Source organism: Mytilus trossulus, chromosome 2, assembly GCF_036588685.1.
Source record: "Mytilus trossulus isolate FHL-02 chromosome 2, PNRI_Mtr1.1.1.hap1, whole genome shotgun sequence".
Classification (NCBI taxonomy): domain Eukaryota; kingdom Metazoa; phylum Mollusca; class Bivalvia; order Mytilida; family Mytilidae; genus Mytilus; species Mytilus trossulus.
In genome coordinates, this window is record NC_086374.1 from 18,657,234 (window position 1) to 18,674,935 (window position 17,702).

Here is a 17,702-nt window from a genome sequence, read left to right on the forward strand (position 1 = left end):
TTTTATAAAAAAAAAATATGTGAGTAACCCTAGTTAATATATTTATATTATGCCTGTTTAAGAGATGATTTACCCTAGTTAATATATAAATTTTCTATTGCTGGTTTTAGAGATGATTTACTGAGAGCAATAAAGAAACTGAAAGTTTTAGGAAATGGATTCACTGTATTACCAATAGGTACAACCTACCTCGTTCAAAGTATTCCAGGAGAACTAAGCATGGATCATACAGCAGTTTTACAACAAGCAGAGGTAAGATTTTCATGAACTTGTTTTTAAACCCCTGCATCATAGGAGGGGTTACTGATGTGTCCTATGGTCTGCCTGTCTGTAAAGGATGTACCGGTATGTCACAATTTCCTAAGGAACTGTGAAATTATCATATTAGGTTCAGGATATTTGACACCAAGCTTCATCCAGTTATGCAATACTTTGTGACATTTTTTCAGTTCCTTTGATGTTAAACTTTTTGTTTGCCAAAAACTTTCAAATGCCTTGACATTAAAACACATCAGTGGTTTCTTGGTAGTGTGCTCAACTGCATTGTAGATTGTTGTGGATTTGAACCCTGTAAAACCCAAGAGTTGAAAAAAAGTATTAGCTGCTTTTACGTTAAAATTTTAGCAGTAATGAGTAATATCAAGGCTGGTAGGCTCTCAATCAGAATAAAGTTCTTTGTTAAAGTTATTATTTTCCTGTTATCTAGTGTAAAGCTACATTAAACTATCTAATTCAGAATGTTTTCCTAGTAGAAACCAAGGATCATATTCATACCACATCAACATTGACTTGATATGCATGTAATAACTTGCGCTGCACTTTTATCACTAATTCATCATTCATGAAGTACATGAATAATTTTTTCTCATCAACAATTAACAAATACATTCGAATAGTTCTTTTTGTAAGATTAATAGTGTAAAATTTAGATTGAACGTCTTTTCAAAAACATTTTCACTGTTCGCATTTTGTATTCAAGTGGAAGATCAGGTTTTTTTTCTGATGCAAAATATTAGTTCTTCCAATGTCCAGCTTATATATATTTTTATTGGTACATCTCCAAGAAAGGTCTCCACTTTTGAGGGTTTAGTTAAGTGATATAACAATTTGTTTTGTCAGACAAATAAATCTTTCCTTTTCTCGTCTCTTTAACCTTAAGATCCTTCTTTTAAGACTTTACTATTTCCAATTTGAAATTTGTTTTCAGTCAATCATTGCTGTGTGGTTCACAACTCAACTTGATAACAGCAAAACGTTTACTGATAGACAGCTCAAAAGATCTGGTCAATTCAGTACAGATCTGTGTATCAAACCAAATGCCCATCTTGTTTGGGGTGCAAATGTTGTTTAGTGTTACAGGTGAAACAAATAAATTCCTGCACCCACATAAGAAAAATGTAGCTGATGAAAATTTAAGATAAAACTCATTATTTGTTTTGAATTTATTCATAAAATTTTACATTGACTGCCAGCTGTTCTAGTTACATTTAGATTTTGTATGTCTATTTCATATTTGTCGAACAAAATCCATTTTAGATCACTAAGTGCCATTAAGAGTACATTATTTCTGTTGTTTGTAAGTCAAGTTTTCAAACTTGACACAATGGTTGCAAACAGATTTAAATGTGATATTCCTTTTTCCATGTGTTGAACTAACCATTTATCTTGTTTATGTACTTGAATGTTTTTAAGTTGGAACTTATATATAGCTTGTTCGTGTAATCTGCCTGAATAATCTGGTCATAACTATTTATACGCTCATAAATAAAAAAAACTACCAAAAATAAACATGATAAAGAGGGACATAAATACAAATTTTGCCATAAGTTATATATGACTTCAGTCATGTCAGTGCTATAAAAATCAGCCTTTAGTTAGTCTTAACCTTTAAATGAAGGCTTTCTAAAAAATAAATATTTCATCCTGAATATTAAAGTCATATGAAACGAGTGAATGGTGAAAAGTGAATTGCTGTAATGTTTATCCAACTCTTAAACCAATGCATGCATAATATATCAAAAACTTAGTCTTCTGTGCAAGATTTTTATCATTTCCTACACAAAAACATCATTTTTTTTTTGTCTCTGTCTGTTATGATTTAAAAAATATGGCAGCTAATAAATTGCCATGTTTTGAAGCCACAGTTTACCAATTGTCACCTTATAGTAAATAATCAACAAAGGAGCATGGATATTTAGCACATGTATAACATGTACAATCAGATGATAGTTTATTTCAATGACAGATCCATGAGTATTGCCATCACTGCATTTTTATGAGGAGGGTCACACTAAGGTAACTTGCATACAGAAAGTATTTCTGCAAATTGCTTCCTGGAAGCAAGCGATTAAAAAAAAAGTAAACTTCTTCTAAATGTGGACAAATTAAAGATTTAAAAAAAAAGGTATATGTACATAAGTTTTATAATGAAAACTATCCATTTAGTTATAAAAAACATATGCATCAATTTTTTGTTTAATTTTCGATTTCATATGACTTTACACAAACAATAATAAATCAATCAAATATATATGTTCATGTGTTAGACACTTGCTAACAGGTAGTTTGGTTGTTGTAATTAGAAAGATTCTATTAGGTATGAAATAATGCAATGACGATAGTAAGATCATTATTTATTTAAATGTCAGTATTTTAATTCAAAACATGTTTTATATTTGTTTACCAAAAGTCATCAGGGAGTTTCATTTGTAAAAAAAAAATCATCAGAAATTTGTTTTTTCAACATTGTTCCATTGGGGTAACAAAGTATAACTTCATTAAAATCAATCTTCATAAATATGCAAACAATGTTCTGTAAATTTTCTCAGTTATTTTTAGAGTCCAAAAAAAGTATCCAAAGTTCTAAAATGTATTTATTATGAAAGGTTATATAAATTGACAAGAAGATAAGAATGTTGTTTTCAATACATGTTTGTATTTACTGATTTTTATGCCCCACCTACGATAGTAGAGGGGCATTATGTTTTCTGGTCTGTGCCTCCGTTCGTCCGTCTGTGCGTCCGTGCATCCTTTCGCTTCAGGTTAAAGTTTTTGGTCAAGGTAGTTTTTAAAGAAGTTGAAGTCCAATCAGATTGAAACTTAGTACACATGTTCCCCATGATATGATCTTTCTAATTTTAATGCCAAATTATAGTTTTGACCCCAATTTTATGGTCACCTGAACATAGAAAATGATAGTGTGAAGTTCAGGTAAAAGATTTTGGTCAAGGTAGTTTTTGATGAAGTTAAAGTCCAATCAACTTGCAACTTAGTACACATGTTTCCTATGATATGATCTTTCTAATTTTAATTCAAAATTAAAGTTTTGACCCCAATTTCACGGTCTACTGAACATAGAAAATGATAGTGCAAGTGGGGCATCCGTGTACTATGGACACATTATTGTTTTCATGTATAAACAAACAACACTTCAAAGAATTATTAAACAATTTACTATCTGGATTTTTTTGTAAATTCGCTGTTAGGTTATTTTTAATCACAATACATCTTTGCATATGATTGTGTTGATCTTTTATTATCATATCTTTCATTGTTTTTTGACTCAATCTCTCTGTTTTAGTAACCTTAGCCCAACAACCTCTATGTGATAAAATATTACAAAGTATTGACATTTAGGTTAATAAAGGCAACAGTAGTATACCAATGTTCAAAACTCATAAATCGATAGAAAAAAAAAACAAATTTGGTTAATGTTATTTTGAAACTGTCGAAAATGTATGTCCCAGAGAGTTCTATTTTCAGTTTTGGATTACTTTTCTGTTTGTTTAAACACCAATCTCAATGTAAATGAAATGAAAAGTAAAAGCATTTGATGGAACAAAGTAGGGTAAAAAAAAAATGTTGGCCCAATTACTTCAAATTTATAACTTAAATTTTATATTCAACTAGATAATATTATTCATTCATGTTGGAAACATCAATATAGATACTTGCAAAATATGCAAACTCAGTCTCTTGGTTTCTATCACCTTTTCATGTATATGATTCAGTGATTCACATTTAAAAGAGTTTGGAGATACGAAGAAGGCAATAACAAAATCATAATTTGAAGAAAAAAAGTCAATACAATTGTTCAAAATAAAAAAAAATCATGAAAAGAAAGACAGTACAAAACAATACACAGAAAATCTAAAGAAACCAAATAAAACTGGTTGACTTAGATATCAATGCTTCAGAATGGTGAACAGATCATGTTCCACAAGCAGCTACTTGATACATGTATTGTGTTGATAACAGCATGTAAAAATTTAGTGAAAAATCAAAAAATGTGGCTATGACAAGTGAAACATATCCCTGTTCAGCCATGACCTACTTATTTCATAATGGTCAACCAAATCCAGATTGCATATCTAAATGTTTCTAGGGAATAACTTTACCTTATAATTACCAATTGAAACACTTAGTTAAATATGTTGTGTCATTAAATCATATCTTCATCGTTAAATGTATTTAAGGTTAAATCATATTAATTTTATTTGAAAATTCTTCACTGTTGAGAGTTACCTCTCTTGCCGTTATTTTCATTATTCATTAACTGATGGTTTAGATTGGTGATGATGTCAGTTCCTTTGAAACTGTTTTGTAGTTAACTTTACAGTTGCACAATGTTTTGTTAATAAAAAGCTTATGCTAGTATAAAGTTTTATTTATAAAAAGACAAGCTAATTCAATGAGATCAAGGAATAAAGTTGTTTCTCAGCACAATTTCAACAAAAGATACATTTTTCCATAAACATTATCTCCAACAGTTATGTGACGGTATTCTCTCCATCTTAGAATTTGCTTTCTTGTTTTCAAAATAAAAATGTTTTCATCAAGCATTAAATACAGGCAACAGTAGCTATTCAGCTGTTAGATTATGCATAGCATCTCAGTTCAAACATTCAAAAGGCAATTATAATAAACAGTATTAGTATTGAGTTTACATAATTTTGTAAACTTAATCATAATTTAAAGCTCTTGTTTACAACTAAATTATACTGGTATTATCTTGTTTCTTCTCTGCTTAACACACGAGTTAATCTCTATATACTAGAATAAGATAATACATGTTGCATGAACCTGATTAATTGTATAATATAACACTTTACCTTCCTAAGACTAACAGTAATTTGGTGTTTTTTTACAGTCTAATGGTTTTATTACGAAGACTGAATTGATGTCCCAGCTAAAGTGGGAGGATGAAAGAGCTAGCAGAGCTTTGGTAGGTTTTTACATACTAATAAGTCTTAAGTTCGAATATGCTATTTTGATGAAGTTCAGTTAGTGTATGAATCATATACATCTACAATGTATAGTCAACCGTTGTAAGACAAAGTTCAATACTGAAAAAGTACTTTTGTTATTTGTGTTAGCAATGAATTAAATGACTTCATGGACTGTCTCCTCTTGGTCATGCACAAGTGACTTTCATAGCATTTATCCCCTAAAATGTTCATATCTTTCAGACAGAATTGTTTACAGCAATAATCTATAGCTTAGAATTAATTAATTGATAGATATAACAAAAAAATGTGGACAGATTTGTGCTGATAGTAACTCATTGCTTTTTAAAAGTACATTTTATGCATGTATTGATCTGTTTCTCACATTTCTAATTGGTTGTATCTCTAAAAGTATAATTACTTCATATATCATTTCTTTGATATGCACATGCAGTTCTAAATGCATACAAATTTGTCACCTTATTATATAAGATCACTATAATTGTAACTTGAAGAATTTGCTATCATTCATGATTTATAATCCGAAGCTGTTGCATTATAATTGGAGATCTCATTTCAAGATGATTGTTAATCCTGTCTCTTTAAAGTACTACTATTAATCTGAAGTAACATAATCTTCACTAAGTTGTCACTGTTTTGTGGTTAAGGTTCTGTAATTTTGTATTGTATTCAAAAGGAAAATCATTGATATTTCAAATCAAATGAATTAACGCCACCCCCAGTTTTTTGGTGGGGTTCATGTTGCTAAGTTCATGTTGCTAAGTCTTTAGTGTCTATGTTGTGTCTTGTGTACTATTATTTGCTTTTCTGTCTTTTTCTTTTTTAGTCATGGTGTTGTCAGTTTATTTTGGATCTTTGAGGTTAAATATCCCTCTGGTATCTTTCTCAGCTCTTTTTTATAGCCTCTAAAAGTAATTGCTTTACTAAGAATAAAACTGTACCTGAGAAAGGGTGATGATGGTGGTTTGGGATGGTTCTATCTATAAGTTATCATCTGAAAATACCGGTACAAACCTTGGAGCTTTCATAGTCTGTTTGATTAACATATATTAGGCATCACTATTTTGAAAAGTATGATATTGAAATAAGGAAATAATAGAAATAAGTTAAATGATGGTGCTATGTCATAAAACTATTTTTAATGATTTGTTTAAGATGATTTTGAAATTCTTTGGCAAGGTAAAACCCACTCTTACAGGGATTCAAATGATTTCTGAAATAAATTGATGGTATGGAGTATTTGACTGTGATAGAATGATTCCTTTTAATTAGTTCTGAAGTTTATCAATTTCTTTGATATTTATCATAATGTCAGAGAAAATATCAATTGACATGATTTAAGCTAAAAATGGCACCATTTTATAAAGTGTGTGATCTTTGAGTTGTGACATAACCCTTGTATTGTCATAATTGTATAATATTCCTTATTGTTCATAAATTCCAAGTATGATTAAATTTAATAATGTAAAATTAATGAATTTATAATGATAAGTTGTATAGTGCAAGAGATTTTTAGATTTGCCAAGTACATGTAGTACCTTCCTATTTTCTGAACATTCTTAGAATTGTTATTATCCCTTCTGAGCATAGATTTTTTTGGGTAACATATTAATAAGACTCTGTTATATGAAACGAATTGCTATTTAGTCTGATATTTGTAAGATGAGATGGGGTGAATTGCAGATTTTACCGGCCATTAACTTCCTGGGTGAATAGGTTGATACCCATTGATTTTATACCCGCTTAACCTGGTATATTTGATCAGTTTAAGTTAATGTTAGATACAAAATACAGTCAAACCTTGCTTTAGACACCACCTGTATTATAGAACCATACATTTAAGATCCCTCTGTAGTACATTTCATAAAGTGTAAACCTGCATTAAAAGAGGACCTGTCCTAATAGACCCCCTGTATTGTTCTCCCTTGAATGGTATCTCAGATGTCACTGTATATAGACTTTGCAGGACATCCCTTCATACAAAATTTGTGTAAAAGGTTTTGTGTCATTTGATCAACTGCTTTATATGTTTACAGTATTACACAGTTAAAAGCTGTTAAGGACTTTGTCACACTGCATGTGATACAGATCTGTGTGTTTTACATTTTAATTATTCACTAGTCAGTAATAATGAGTATTCAGTATACTTACTAATGATCAATTTGAAGTATTTAATATGCTTTTGCATCTACCTCCATACTTCTTACATGAAGGCAGATTCTGCAGTTAGGCACCAATGACTTTGAAATATTAACATTGATCATGTTGATGTGAATGTTTATGAAGTAGTAGTTTTCACATTTACTATGTATGACTTGCTGTTGAAATACCAATCCACTTTCAAACAGAATGTCAAGTCTTACTTCAGTGACCATGTTCAAATAATAAGTTTTCTATGAATAATGTGTAAGATAGAATATTTAATTTATGAGATGCTTTTATTATATCCCACATAAAATATAACAAAGTTGCGTGAGAATGATGTTTTGACATGTTTGTCAGTCCTGTTTTTATCACAAAAACTACCTCGATACCACAAAATCTTAGTAGATAATAAGGACATACTAATCTAGATGTTAAAACCATGAATCATTTCTATATTTCTAGTTTTAATTCACTTTCAATATAGAAATTTGCATTTTTTTTAATACTTGAAAATTATAATAGTTGGGTTGAAATTGCAAACAGCAAAAGAGATCAGCAATAAAAAAATATTTCAACAATGCCAAATTACTGAAACCATCAATTGCTTTTGAAGAAATAATATTTGTTTTGAAGAAGCAGCAAAAATATTGCTAAAGCAATTGCAAAATAGCATCCCTACTGAAAATGTACTTGGGATTCCAGTGGGATACCATTGGGATTCACTTGAATCCCAGTGGGGGGGGGGAAATCCAGTGGAATCCCACTTGAATGTTTTGGAGTGTCAGTGGAATCCCAATGGGAAGTTTATCCCGATGGTATCTCAGTGGTATTTCCACTGGATTATTTCTATATTTTCCAGTGGAAATTTGTACTTTGTCATTCTTAATTATCCCACTGGAATTTGGACATGTGTTTTTTATAAATATATAATTCCAGTGGGATGTTTGACTTGTCGAATTTTCATTATAAAAAATTTAGCTGATAATTAAATGATGGGGGACCTGAAAAATGTTATGTGTTGCTATTTATATACATGTACATTTAAACATGTATAAAGTGACTAGAATATATATACTTATTTCACTAACAGTATTTAAGACAATTTAATTTTGAATTTTCCAACAAAGGAGTTGCAGGTAATTAAAATTTATTTATTTTCAAGTACAATTAATTATAAAGTCTATCTCTATATTTAGTTTAGTATTAATCATGATAATACACAAATATTATTTCCAAGCAGTCTCTTTCTTATCAATTAGTAAAAGAAATGTTATGTGCCAATCTGTTTTCAATTTGCCTCTGTGAAATGGACAGGAAATGATATGTACACACTCAATGGGGCCCAATGAAGGAGACCACATGTCTTTGTATATTTCTCTTAAATTTCTACAGTTCAAAATATAAAAATAATAGAAAAAAGTTGGTAAATATCATTTATTTATTATTATATATATCAGATATTTAAGATTTAGGTAATTAAAAGTATGATTAGGAAAACATTGCAAGGAATCAAACAACTCCCTATACAACCCCAACACTGGTCAGATTCAAAATTTGAACTTGCAGCCATTACAAGAAAAGATGTCTTATTTATCTTGACCAAAATATAAATTTTACCATGGATGTAGAGTTGTGGACTAAAATTTAAAAGAGCCAAAGTATTCTATTGATATTAAAAAGGGAAGATGTATTTTTCTGATGACATGACTATTGGATTTGTGAAGATTGATGTTTTCATATATTTTGGATTAAATCTTCTGGTAAGTACAAATTATGAATAAGTATTTCAACCTTTTTGAAAATTATGAAACTATCATTTCCTTCAAATAAATTGTGACCATGTAGGATCAAGAAAATAACTATAAGACCATGCATTTTTTGCATATACATTTGTACATAATTACTATTGGATTGTCACAGTATGACACATGACTTATATCTTTAAGACAATCTCTTCAACAAAATATTATTCAATAGTAGTTTTCGCAAAATTGGAGATCTGTAGTATGACTGTAATAATTTAATATTTATAGAGACATCTATTCCAAAAAAGCAAAAAGTATTATCTTTTAAAACTTAATAAGTACATATGTACTCAATTATCATGATTATGGATCAAATTTAAGATTTTAAAAATGGCAAGACATACATGTAAATATGGGCCTATGATGTTAGAGTAAAATAAAAGACCAATACAAATCAAAGTAAAGAATAACCTATACACTTCATGCACAGAATATGTAATAATTATTTAGTTTAATTGTAACGAAACAATTTTTTTTATATTTCAGAACAATATAGTTCATGGTAATTTTAATTTATGTCCTCATTTTTTTCAGATTATGTTACTGCTTAGTGCACAAAACACAACAGATCTATGCAAGATGGTCAGCTTAATGATGCTGTTACAGAGCAAATCAGTTATGCACGGAGAAATTCAGGAACTTGTGATAATACTTTATGTTCGAACAACACTGAAAAGACCTTGAAATATGACTAAAAACTTCACAGGGTTGCATAAAAATCCCGCTGAAATTTATTTATATCCCACTGGAATTTATTGAAATCTCATTGGGATTCTATTGAAATCTCAGTGGAAATTGTCAAGAAATCTGATCAGAATTCACTGAGATCCCAGTGGAAATCGCAAGGAAATCCCATTAGAATTTATTAAAATCCCAGTGGAAAATAACCAGAAATTCCACAGGGATTTTATTGAATCCCAGTGTGAATTCAAAAATATCAATGGGATTCCACTGGAATTCCCATTGGAATCTTAGAAAAATCCCGACAAAATTGTCCAGTGGAATTCACTGGATTTCCCATGTTGAATTTGTATGGGATTCCAGTGGAATTCCACTAACCATTTTCAGTAGGGATACATTTTGATAACAGTTTACAATGAGTAATGACAGTAAACAAAAAAGAACTCAATAAAGCCATGTTAAACACATAACTTCAACTGTTATGAAATGAAAATTCATTATCCTAACCTATGCAATACAAAACAAAGTTTTTTATTGTCAATTATGACGCCCAATGATTTGAGCGGTACAATTAAGATCAATTTCTTACAAGTGATTGCATATTGATTACTTTGATAATTTAACAATTAAACAAAGTAAAGTCTTTTTCAACAAAATAATTTCTGCAGAAGTATATATAGTTTTAAAATATGATATAGATGGACAAACTACCGGTGACCAAACTGTATCTGGAATTGATTTTCTCTCTTTGAATAAAGTACACAATACTAAACTTACTTTTTTAATTATAACATAATCCTCAGATGACATTAACCATATTATTTTTGATTTATTTGGTAGGCTTTTGAAGTGTTTGTTAACCTTAACCTTATGTGCTGCATGAAAAATTTAACACAATTTTGTTTTGTTACTCCATATCATAGTGATGATTTGTGACCAATTCTTGTAGTAATTTCCTCTATTTTTTTGCTAACAATTTACCATATAGTGAGGCATACAAAAAAGACAGCAAAAAATTATCAGCTCCTAAAATATTTTTAAATCATAAGTCATTCTTTATGCATACTAATAAGTGACAAATGCTGTTTCCTTAGGGAGTCTCTACATTTTTCAATCTTCCCACATTTCCTCTGTTGTTCAACTTATTTCGGATTAAAAAAATAACAGAAGCCAAGTTACATATTGTTTTTAAGTAAAATAATTATAAAGGGAAATGAAGGACTTGCAGTCATGTAATTTGGTAAATTAACACACAACATGATATGAATTTTATATTGATAAAGTTGATTTCAGTTAAAGTTGCTTTAAAAATATTTAAGGATTTTAAATGGTTCATTATGTAAACTTAAATTTATACAAGACAAGGTTACTTGAGCATGTAAAATATATATACCTGGTGTAAATCAAACCTTAAGAAATGTAGAAAAAGAAAGTATTTCTTAACGGATGATAATTAGTCCTGGATATATCCTTCATTGTTCCCCACTGTCAGTGTTAGCACTAAATACTTATTAACAATATTGATTTATGAAGGATTTTAAAATTGAATTTTGCCCAGATAGTAAATTAAAATGCTGCAGAGTAAATTTATTCAGAGTTTTGACTTGATCATCATTTCCAAAGGGAATTATCATTGTAATTTAGAACTGTATTAGATTACTGTTTTTGTTCCTAATTAACTCTCTGTTGCTAAATCTAGTGTGTAATGGCCATGTATAATGATACAACCTTATCAGCTTATTATAGTCAACTTTTAAAAAGCATGCTATTTACATGATCAGTTGGGATTTCCTCTGTAATGAACAATAGGATTAATCTAGTCTTTTGAGTTGCCCACTATATTTTCCTTCCTTCCTGTTTTATACAGTTTGTGATTTGAGTAGAGAAATTTGATGATGTCCAACCTACAGATACATGTAATACCATCCTACTTTACCATTATAATTGAATACAGTGTCGTTCATGTGCAAGAATGAACATTAAATTAATTACCAATTCATGATTATTAAAATAGTATATGGTAATGATTGAATATTTTACTTACCAAAAAATACCTAAATAGATAATTAACTCCTATATTTAAAATGTCTACCAAAATAAGCTGTTTTAAAACATATGGTGATAATTGATTGTGCCAAAAAGCACTAGGCGTATTCATATACACGAAATACAATGAAATAAAAGATGAAGTTTGGTCAGTTTTGTAGCATTCAATTTCAAAATTCTACTTGCAAACAGTCCCAGAATTTTCTGTTGAATTCATTTTCAAAACTGAAATATGTTTACAGATGTATTGATGTTGATTAACATAAGATCTATTTCTAACTGCCGAAGCTCATATAAAGTTTTGATTGTTTAAAGGATTGCATAAAGTAAAATCAAATTCAATGTTTACCCTGTTGTTCTGAATGCAACAAACAAACACTCTGACAGTTGAAAATGTTTTTCAATTTGAGTTGAAATAATGTTACTCTTTTTTCTCTCTTTTAATTTTTTTCCACAGAAACTAATATGCAATTTTCCGATCCCTTTAACTCTGAATTTTAATTGCAATATGAAATTGGTATGTAATGTTACATTGATAGTGTTGGATGCATTTACCTATCAACCATAGCGTTGTCAGTTTATTTTCCATCTATGAGTTTGACTAGACCCTTTATGTATCTTTCGCCCCTCTTTTATTAAGTGAAATGGAATTTCTTAGATCTGTTGAATAATTGAAGTGTAGTTTGCTAAACTTTAACCTTTGATGGTAGATCTTTGATTGTTTCTAGAACATTTAATCACAGCCTGAGTAGATACAATTGAGATCATTGCATGGTTTTTTCTTGCAACTAAGGCTACACCAGAAAAGAAGAGAATTACGAAATTAAAATATATCTAAATTAATCTAATCACCATTTATGCATCTGAAAGGTTAAATCAGAGATGCTTAAAATCGATTGTTTGAAATTCAAGTATGATATACGTAAAAGATAATTATTTCAAAATAACAACCTGAAAAGGAAAAAGTGATATCCATTTGCATTAGTAGCAGAACCTTTAAAAACTGAAAAGTTATACATCATTTTGTGAACTGAAAATTTAACAAGTGATTATTATTTTTATATTGTGTCTGTTTGTTGTGTTCACACATCATTGTCAATATGATGGAATTTGATGGGACTGTCATACAAGTCAGAGGTCAAGCTAGCTTTATAACCAGGTTTCATCCACCAATTTTACATAAGAAAATGCTTGTACCAAGTAAGGATTATGACAGTTGCTATCAGAGATGGGTTCAATGTAATTGATTAAGTTACAATTACTTTGTCATTTGTACGATTAAATTAAATCAATGATTACATCATTTCTGAAAGTGTCTGATTAAATTAATGATTACATTGGCAAAGTAATCATGATTACATCTGATTACAATGAATGAAAAAAAAAAACCATTTTGCATGATGTGAATGAATAAACCTTTAATATATAACTATAGCATTTTTTAGAAAGTATTGTGTTTGCTATATTATAAAATGATAACTTTATCTATTTAATAAACTATAAAAGTTCACTTCATACATACATGAACATTATGTCACTGGTTATTTCAACCCATTGAACTTTATCATCAATCAATTATTTTGACTTCAATTGAATATAGCTTTTTAAAGAGCGTTTGCTGTTTGTCTTCTGACATATTCTAAACTGTAATGTATATTTGTTTCAAGGTGCAGTTTATGGGGAGTTAAAACATGGATGAAATAAAGTTACCAGTTTAATCAAATAGTAAACAATATACAAGTGTTAAAAATCATTGCATTTTACATGTCCAGTCTAAATACATACAAAAATTTGCTTATTTTAAACAAGATATTTGTCCAACTTTTAATAAATTTTGTGCTAATTAGTATAGGATCACAAGTCTGATTTATATTTTACCATACATATTGTCCTACAGCTATACTTAGTTGGTAATTGCAATAAAAACAATTCTTAATTGGCTTCCTACCTGTCAATTTAAAGTTGACAAAAATCACAACATTAACAAAAGATTATAATTAAGGGGTTAAAAGAAAAGTATTACTTGAATATAACAGTTTTATCAAATATTTATGTACATCTTAAAACTGTGAATATGTGTAGAATATCTTTTACTAAGACCAGAAACATATAATTGTATTATATGTCTCTTTTTAGGCTATTGATGACTTTTCCATACTGTAACAGTATTTTTTTTACTGAAGTATACAAATTTATCAACATGCTTAATAAAAAAAAGTAAGCCAAACTATCTTTCACATGTTCAATATAAATTGAATAAGAATAACAAAAAGTTTCCTTTATTGAACATAAACACAGTTTAAGATTTTTTTTCATTGTAATCAGAATGTAATCATAAAGTAATCAGGATTACAGGGTATTTTGAAAAGTAATTAATTAAATTAAATTACATGTAATCAGATTTTTGGCTGATTAATGATTACAATGATTACTTGAAAAATTGTAATCAATTACAGCTGATTAACGATTACAATTACAATTACCCCAACTCTGGTTGCTATATGATTAAGGACATTCCGTTTTGAACTTTCCTCGGTGTTCAGTATTTTAGTAAATTTTCTTTTTCATAGTTATATCATGCCACTCTTTTCAAAAGTTTCTAGTATTAAAACTTGCAAATTCTTTTCATCAAACGATTAAGCATTGTGAAATATACTCTTCATAATCCCTAGTGAAAATCATATGATTAACTGCAAATATACATGGAAAGAAATCACTTTCAAAGGTTTAAGCTTTTAACATCAATATGCATGAATGTTAAATTTGTATGCTTTAGTAATCAGAGTCTGTATGCACCAAAGTTTTCAACAAAAAAACTATATACATTTTCAAAGACATCAAAAAGTAGTTGGAAACTGAACTGAATTATTTAAACTATAACTTAAATGCTAAGCAGAATACAGGAAACTTAGTAACTGGTACATTTGTATTTAATTTTAAAACGTTTCATCTTTTAACAGTTTCGCATAATTTTGTAAAGACATATCTAAAATTATTGATGCATTCTGTAAAAAAAGATCACTTGAAATCAAGCTGTATTCTGGATAAAATTTGAGATGTCTTAGCTTTATAGATTTGATGAAAGGTGCATGTTGTTACCACGCCAAACATCAGTACACAATTTACTTTTATTGAAATTCACTATATTCTTTATACACATGCTTGCTATTATCTCAATTGAAACGAAGGACATGTGTGGGTTTGTATGAGACATGTGATCTAAAGATTAATATGTTTTAATGAATAATCATTGAATAGTGTAATCTGTTTATACCACCATTGCTGATGCTACGTATAATGACGCTTGACATTAGTATCATATAAACAGTCATATTATAAGCATGTATATGGTTTATTTGGAAATAATAATTCATTAAAAAAACATTTTTCTATGTTTACAAAAATTACTTTAAAACTTGCTACATAACTGTAAATTTTAGAAAATCCCAATGCAAGTTATATACTGTAAGAACTGTCAGTATCAAGGCTTTAAAAACATTTAAAATTGATGCAAAGTGGATGAGATATATTACTCAAATATCAGTATTCTTTCAACTTCAGAAAAGAAATTCTGACAAATAATAATTATATAAAAATACCCCAAAAGAGCAGATATCATACTGGCTTACAGCTGTTGAATTTGGGAATTAAAAATACATTGACTACTGAAGATTATCATTAAAACTTTTGAAAGAAATAATAAAAACTTAACATTTTTTTAATCTAGTATGTTGTTAACATAATACCTTTCTAAACTATATAGTTTTCTATTCTTTTATACAACTTTCAAATTATACATTGATAACCGGCATGACTTTCGTTTCATTTTCTGTTACCTCAATGCAGATATTGGGGAACTACTGTCTTTTTCGCCAGGGCTTTGATGATTTTTTTTCGGGATTGGATATTTCCAAAACACAGTCAGCACAGGTTATGTTCAGGAAACCGTGACAACTTTTATATCTGAATGAAGTTATCTTACAAATCTTCAAATTATGTGGTATATAGTCTTAATTGGTTGTATTGAGCAGATAGTATGCATTTTGTGTTAACTGTTTGTTTTCAGTATTATTGTTAGTCAAATACTCCTTCAAGTAAACCGATACAGAGAGAATCAGTCCTAACTTTTGAAATGTAGTGCATTTTTGTCAAGCCTTCGACTTTAGTCGAAAAAGCGAGACTAAGCGATCCTACATTCCGTCGGCATCGGCGTCGTCAGCGGCGTCAACAAATATTCACTCTGTGGTTAAAGTTTTTGAAATTTTAATAACTTTCTTAAACTATACTGGATGTCTACCAAACTTTGACAGAAGCTTGTATATGATCATAAGATAGTATCCAGAAGTAAATTTTGAAAAAATAAAATTCCATTTTTTCCGTATTTTACTATAAATGGACTTAGTTTTTATTGCGGGGAAACAAAACATTCACTCTGTGGTTAAAGTTTTTAGAATTTTAATAACTTTCTCCAACTATCCTGGGTTTGTACCAAACTTGGACAGAAACTTGTTTATGATCATAAGATAGTATCCAGAAGTAAATTTTGTAAAAATAAAATTCCATTTTTTCTGTATTTTGCTATAAATGGACTTAGTTTTTTTGCGGAAACAAAACATTCACTCTGTGGTTAAAGTTTTTAGAATTTTAATAACTTTCTTAAACTATCCTGGGTTTGTACCAAACTTTGACAGAAGCTTGTTTATGATCGTAAGAAAGTATCCAGAAGTAAATTTTGTAAATAAATAAATCAATTTTTTCCATATTTTACTTTTAAATGGACTTAGTTTTTCTGCTGGGAAACATTACATTCACTCTGTGGTTAAAGTTTTTAAAATTTTAATAACTTTCTTAAACTATCCTGGGTTTGTACCAAACTTGGACAGAAGCTTATTTATGATCATAAGATTGTATCCAGAAGTAAAGTTTGTAAAAAAATTACTCCGTTTTTTCTGTAATTTACTTTTAAATGGACTTAGATTTTCTTACAATCATAAAATAGTAACAAGGGGAATTTTTTTATAGATTTTTTTCCTCATTGTTGTTGAGCCTGTGATTTACAGCAAAAATAGGCGAGACACTGGGTTCCGCGGAACCCTTACAAATTTTTAAAATAATCTTGGAATAGATGTCCATTGGGTTATTCAGGTTCAATCAAGACATTGAGCTATTCAGTATGAATGTAAGACCATACTGTTAGTTCATTTTTTAATTAATTCTTGTCTTTTGAGTAATTGCAAAGAATCAACATTTTTAAAGTTAATCTTTATATCAAACCTTTTGTGTTTCAGAATTTCATGGTAAAAGAAGGACTAGCTTGGGTAGATGATCAAGGAAAAGAAAGGCAATTTTGGTTTCCAAGTTTTTTCCCATACTTGAAATCTGCAAACAACTGTTAGTGCAATTTGTTTTAAGTGTATAGAATTTTATGTATTATTACGTTTTAATGAAATATAAATTATAGATGAAATATTTGTTTTATTATTCACCCATTCATAAATATTTTGTGTTAATGCAAATTTGAGAAAAAAATCATTGTTATGGTGAGATACTGTAACAACATCATCGTTAATGATTGTGGGTATCTGGTTTCAAAAAGGTGTCCGACCGTGGACCCGGCCAACCAACCAAGATTGCCGCCATGGCTAGAAATAGAACATAGGTGTAAAATGTAGATTTTGTATTATTTTTAGTTTCTTGTGTACTATTTGGAGTTTAGTATATATATTTGTTTAGGGGCACACTGAAGGACGTTTCCGGATTCGGGAATTTCTCGCTGCAT

At 29.2% G+C, this 17,702-nt stretch overlaps 1 protein-coding gene across 1 annotated transcript in view; it reads left to right on the plus strand.

Annotated features, from left to right (window-relative positions):
• The window catches only part of LOC134704952 (vacuolar-sorting protein SNF8-like), a 35,034-nt gene extending 17,644 nt beyond the window's left edge, over positions 1–17,390 (plus strand). Inside the window, exons 6-8 of the mRNA XM_063563735.1 lie at positions 111–252; positions 5,150–5,224; positions 17,212–17,390. Coding sequence (XP_063419805.1) covers positions 111–252; positions 5,150–5,224; positions 17,212–17,319 — 325 coding nt within the window. The 3' untranslated portion in view covers positions 17,320–17,390. The remainder of the gene's footprint in view (positions 1–110; positions 253–5,149; positions 5,225–17,211) is intronic.
• The last annotated feature ends 312 nt before the right edge of the window (positions 17,391–17,702 follow it).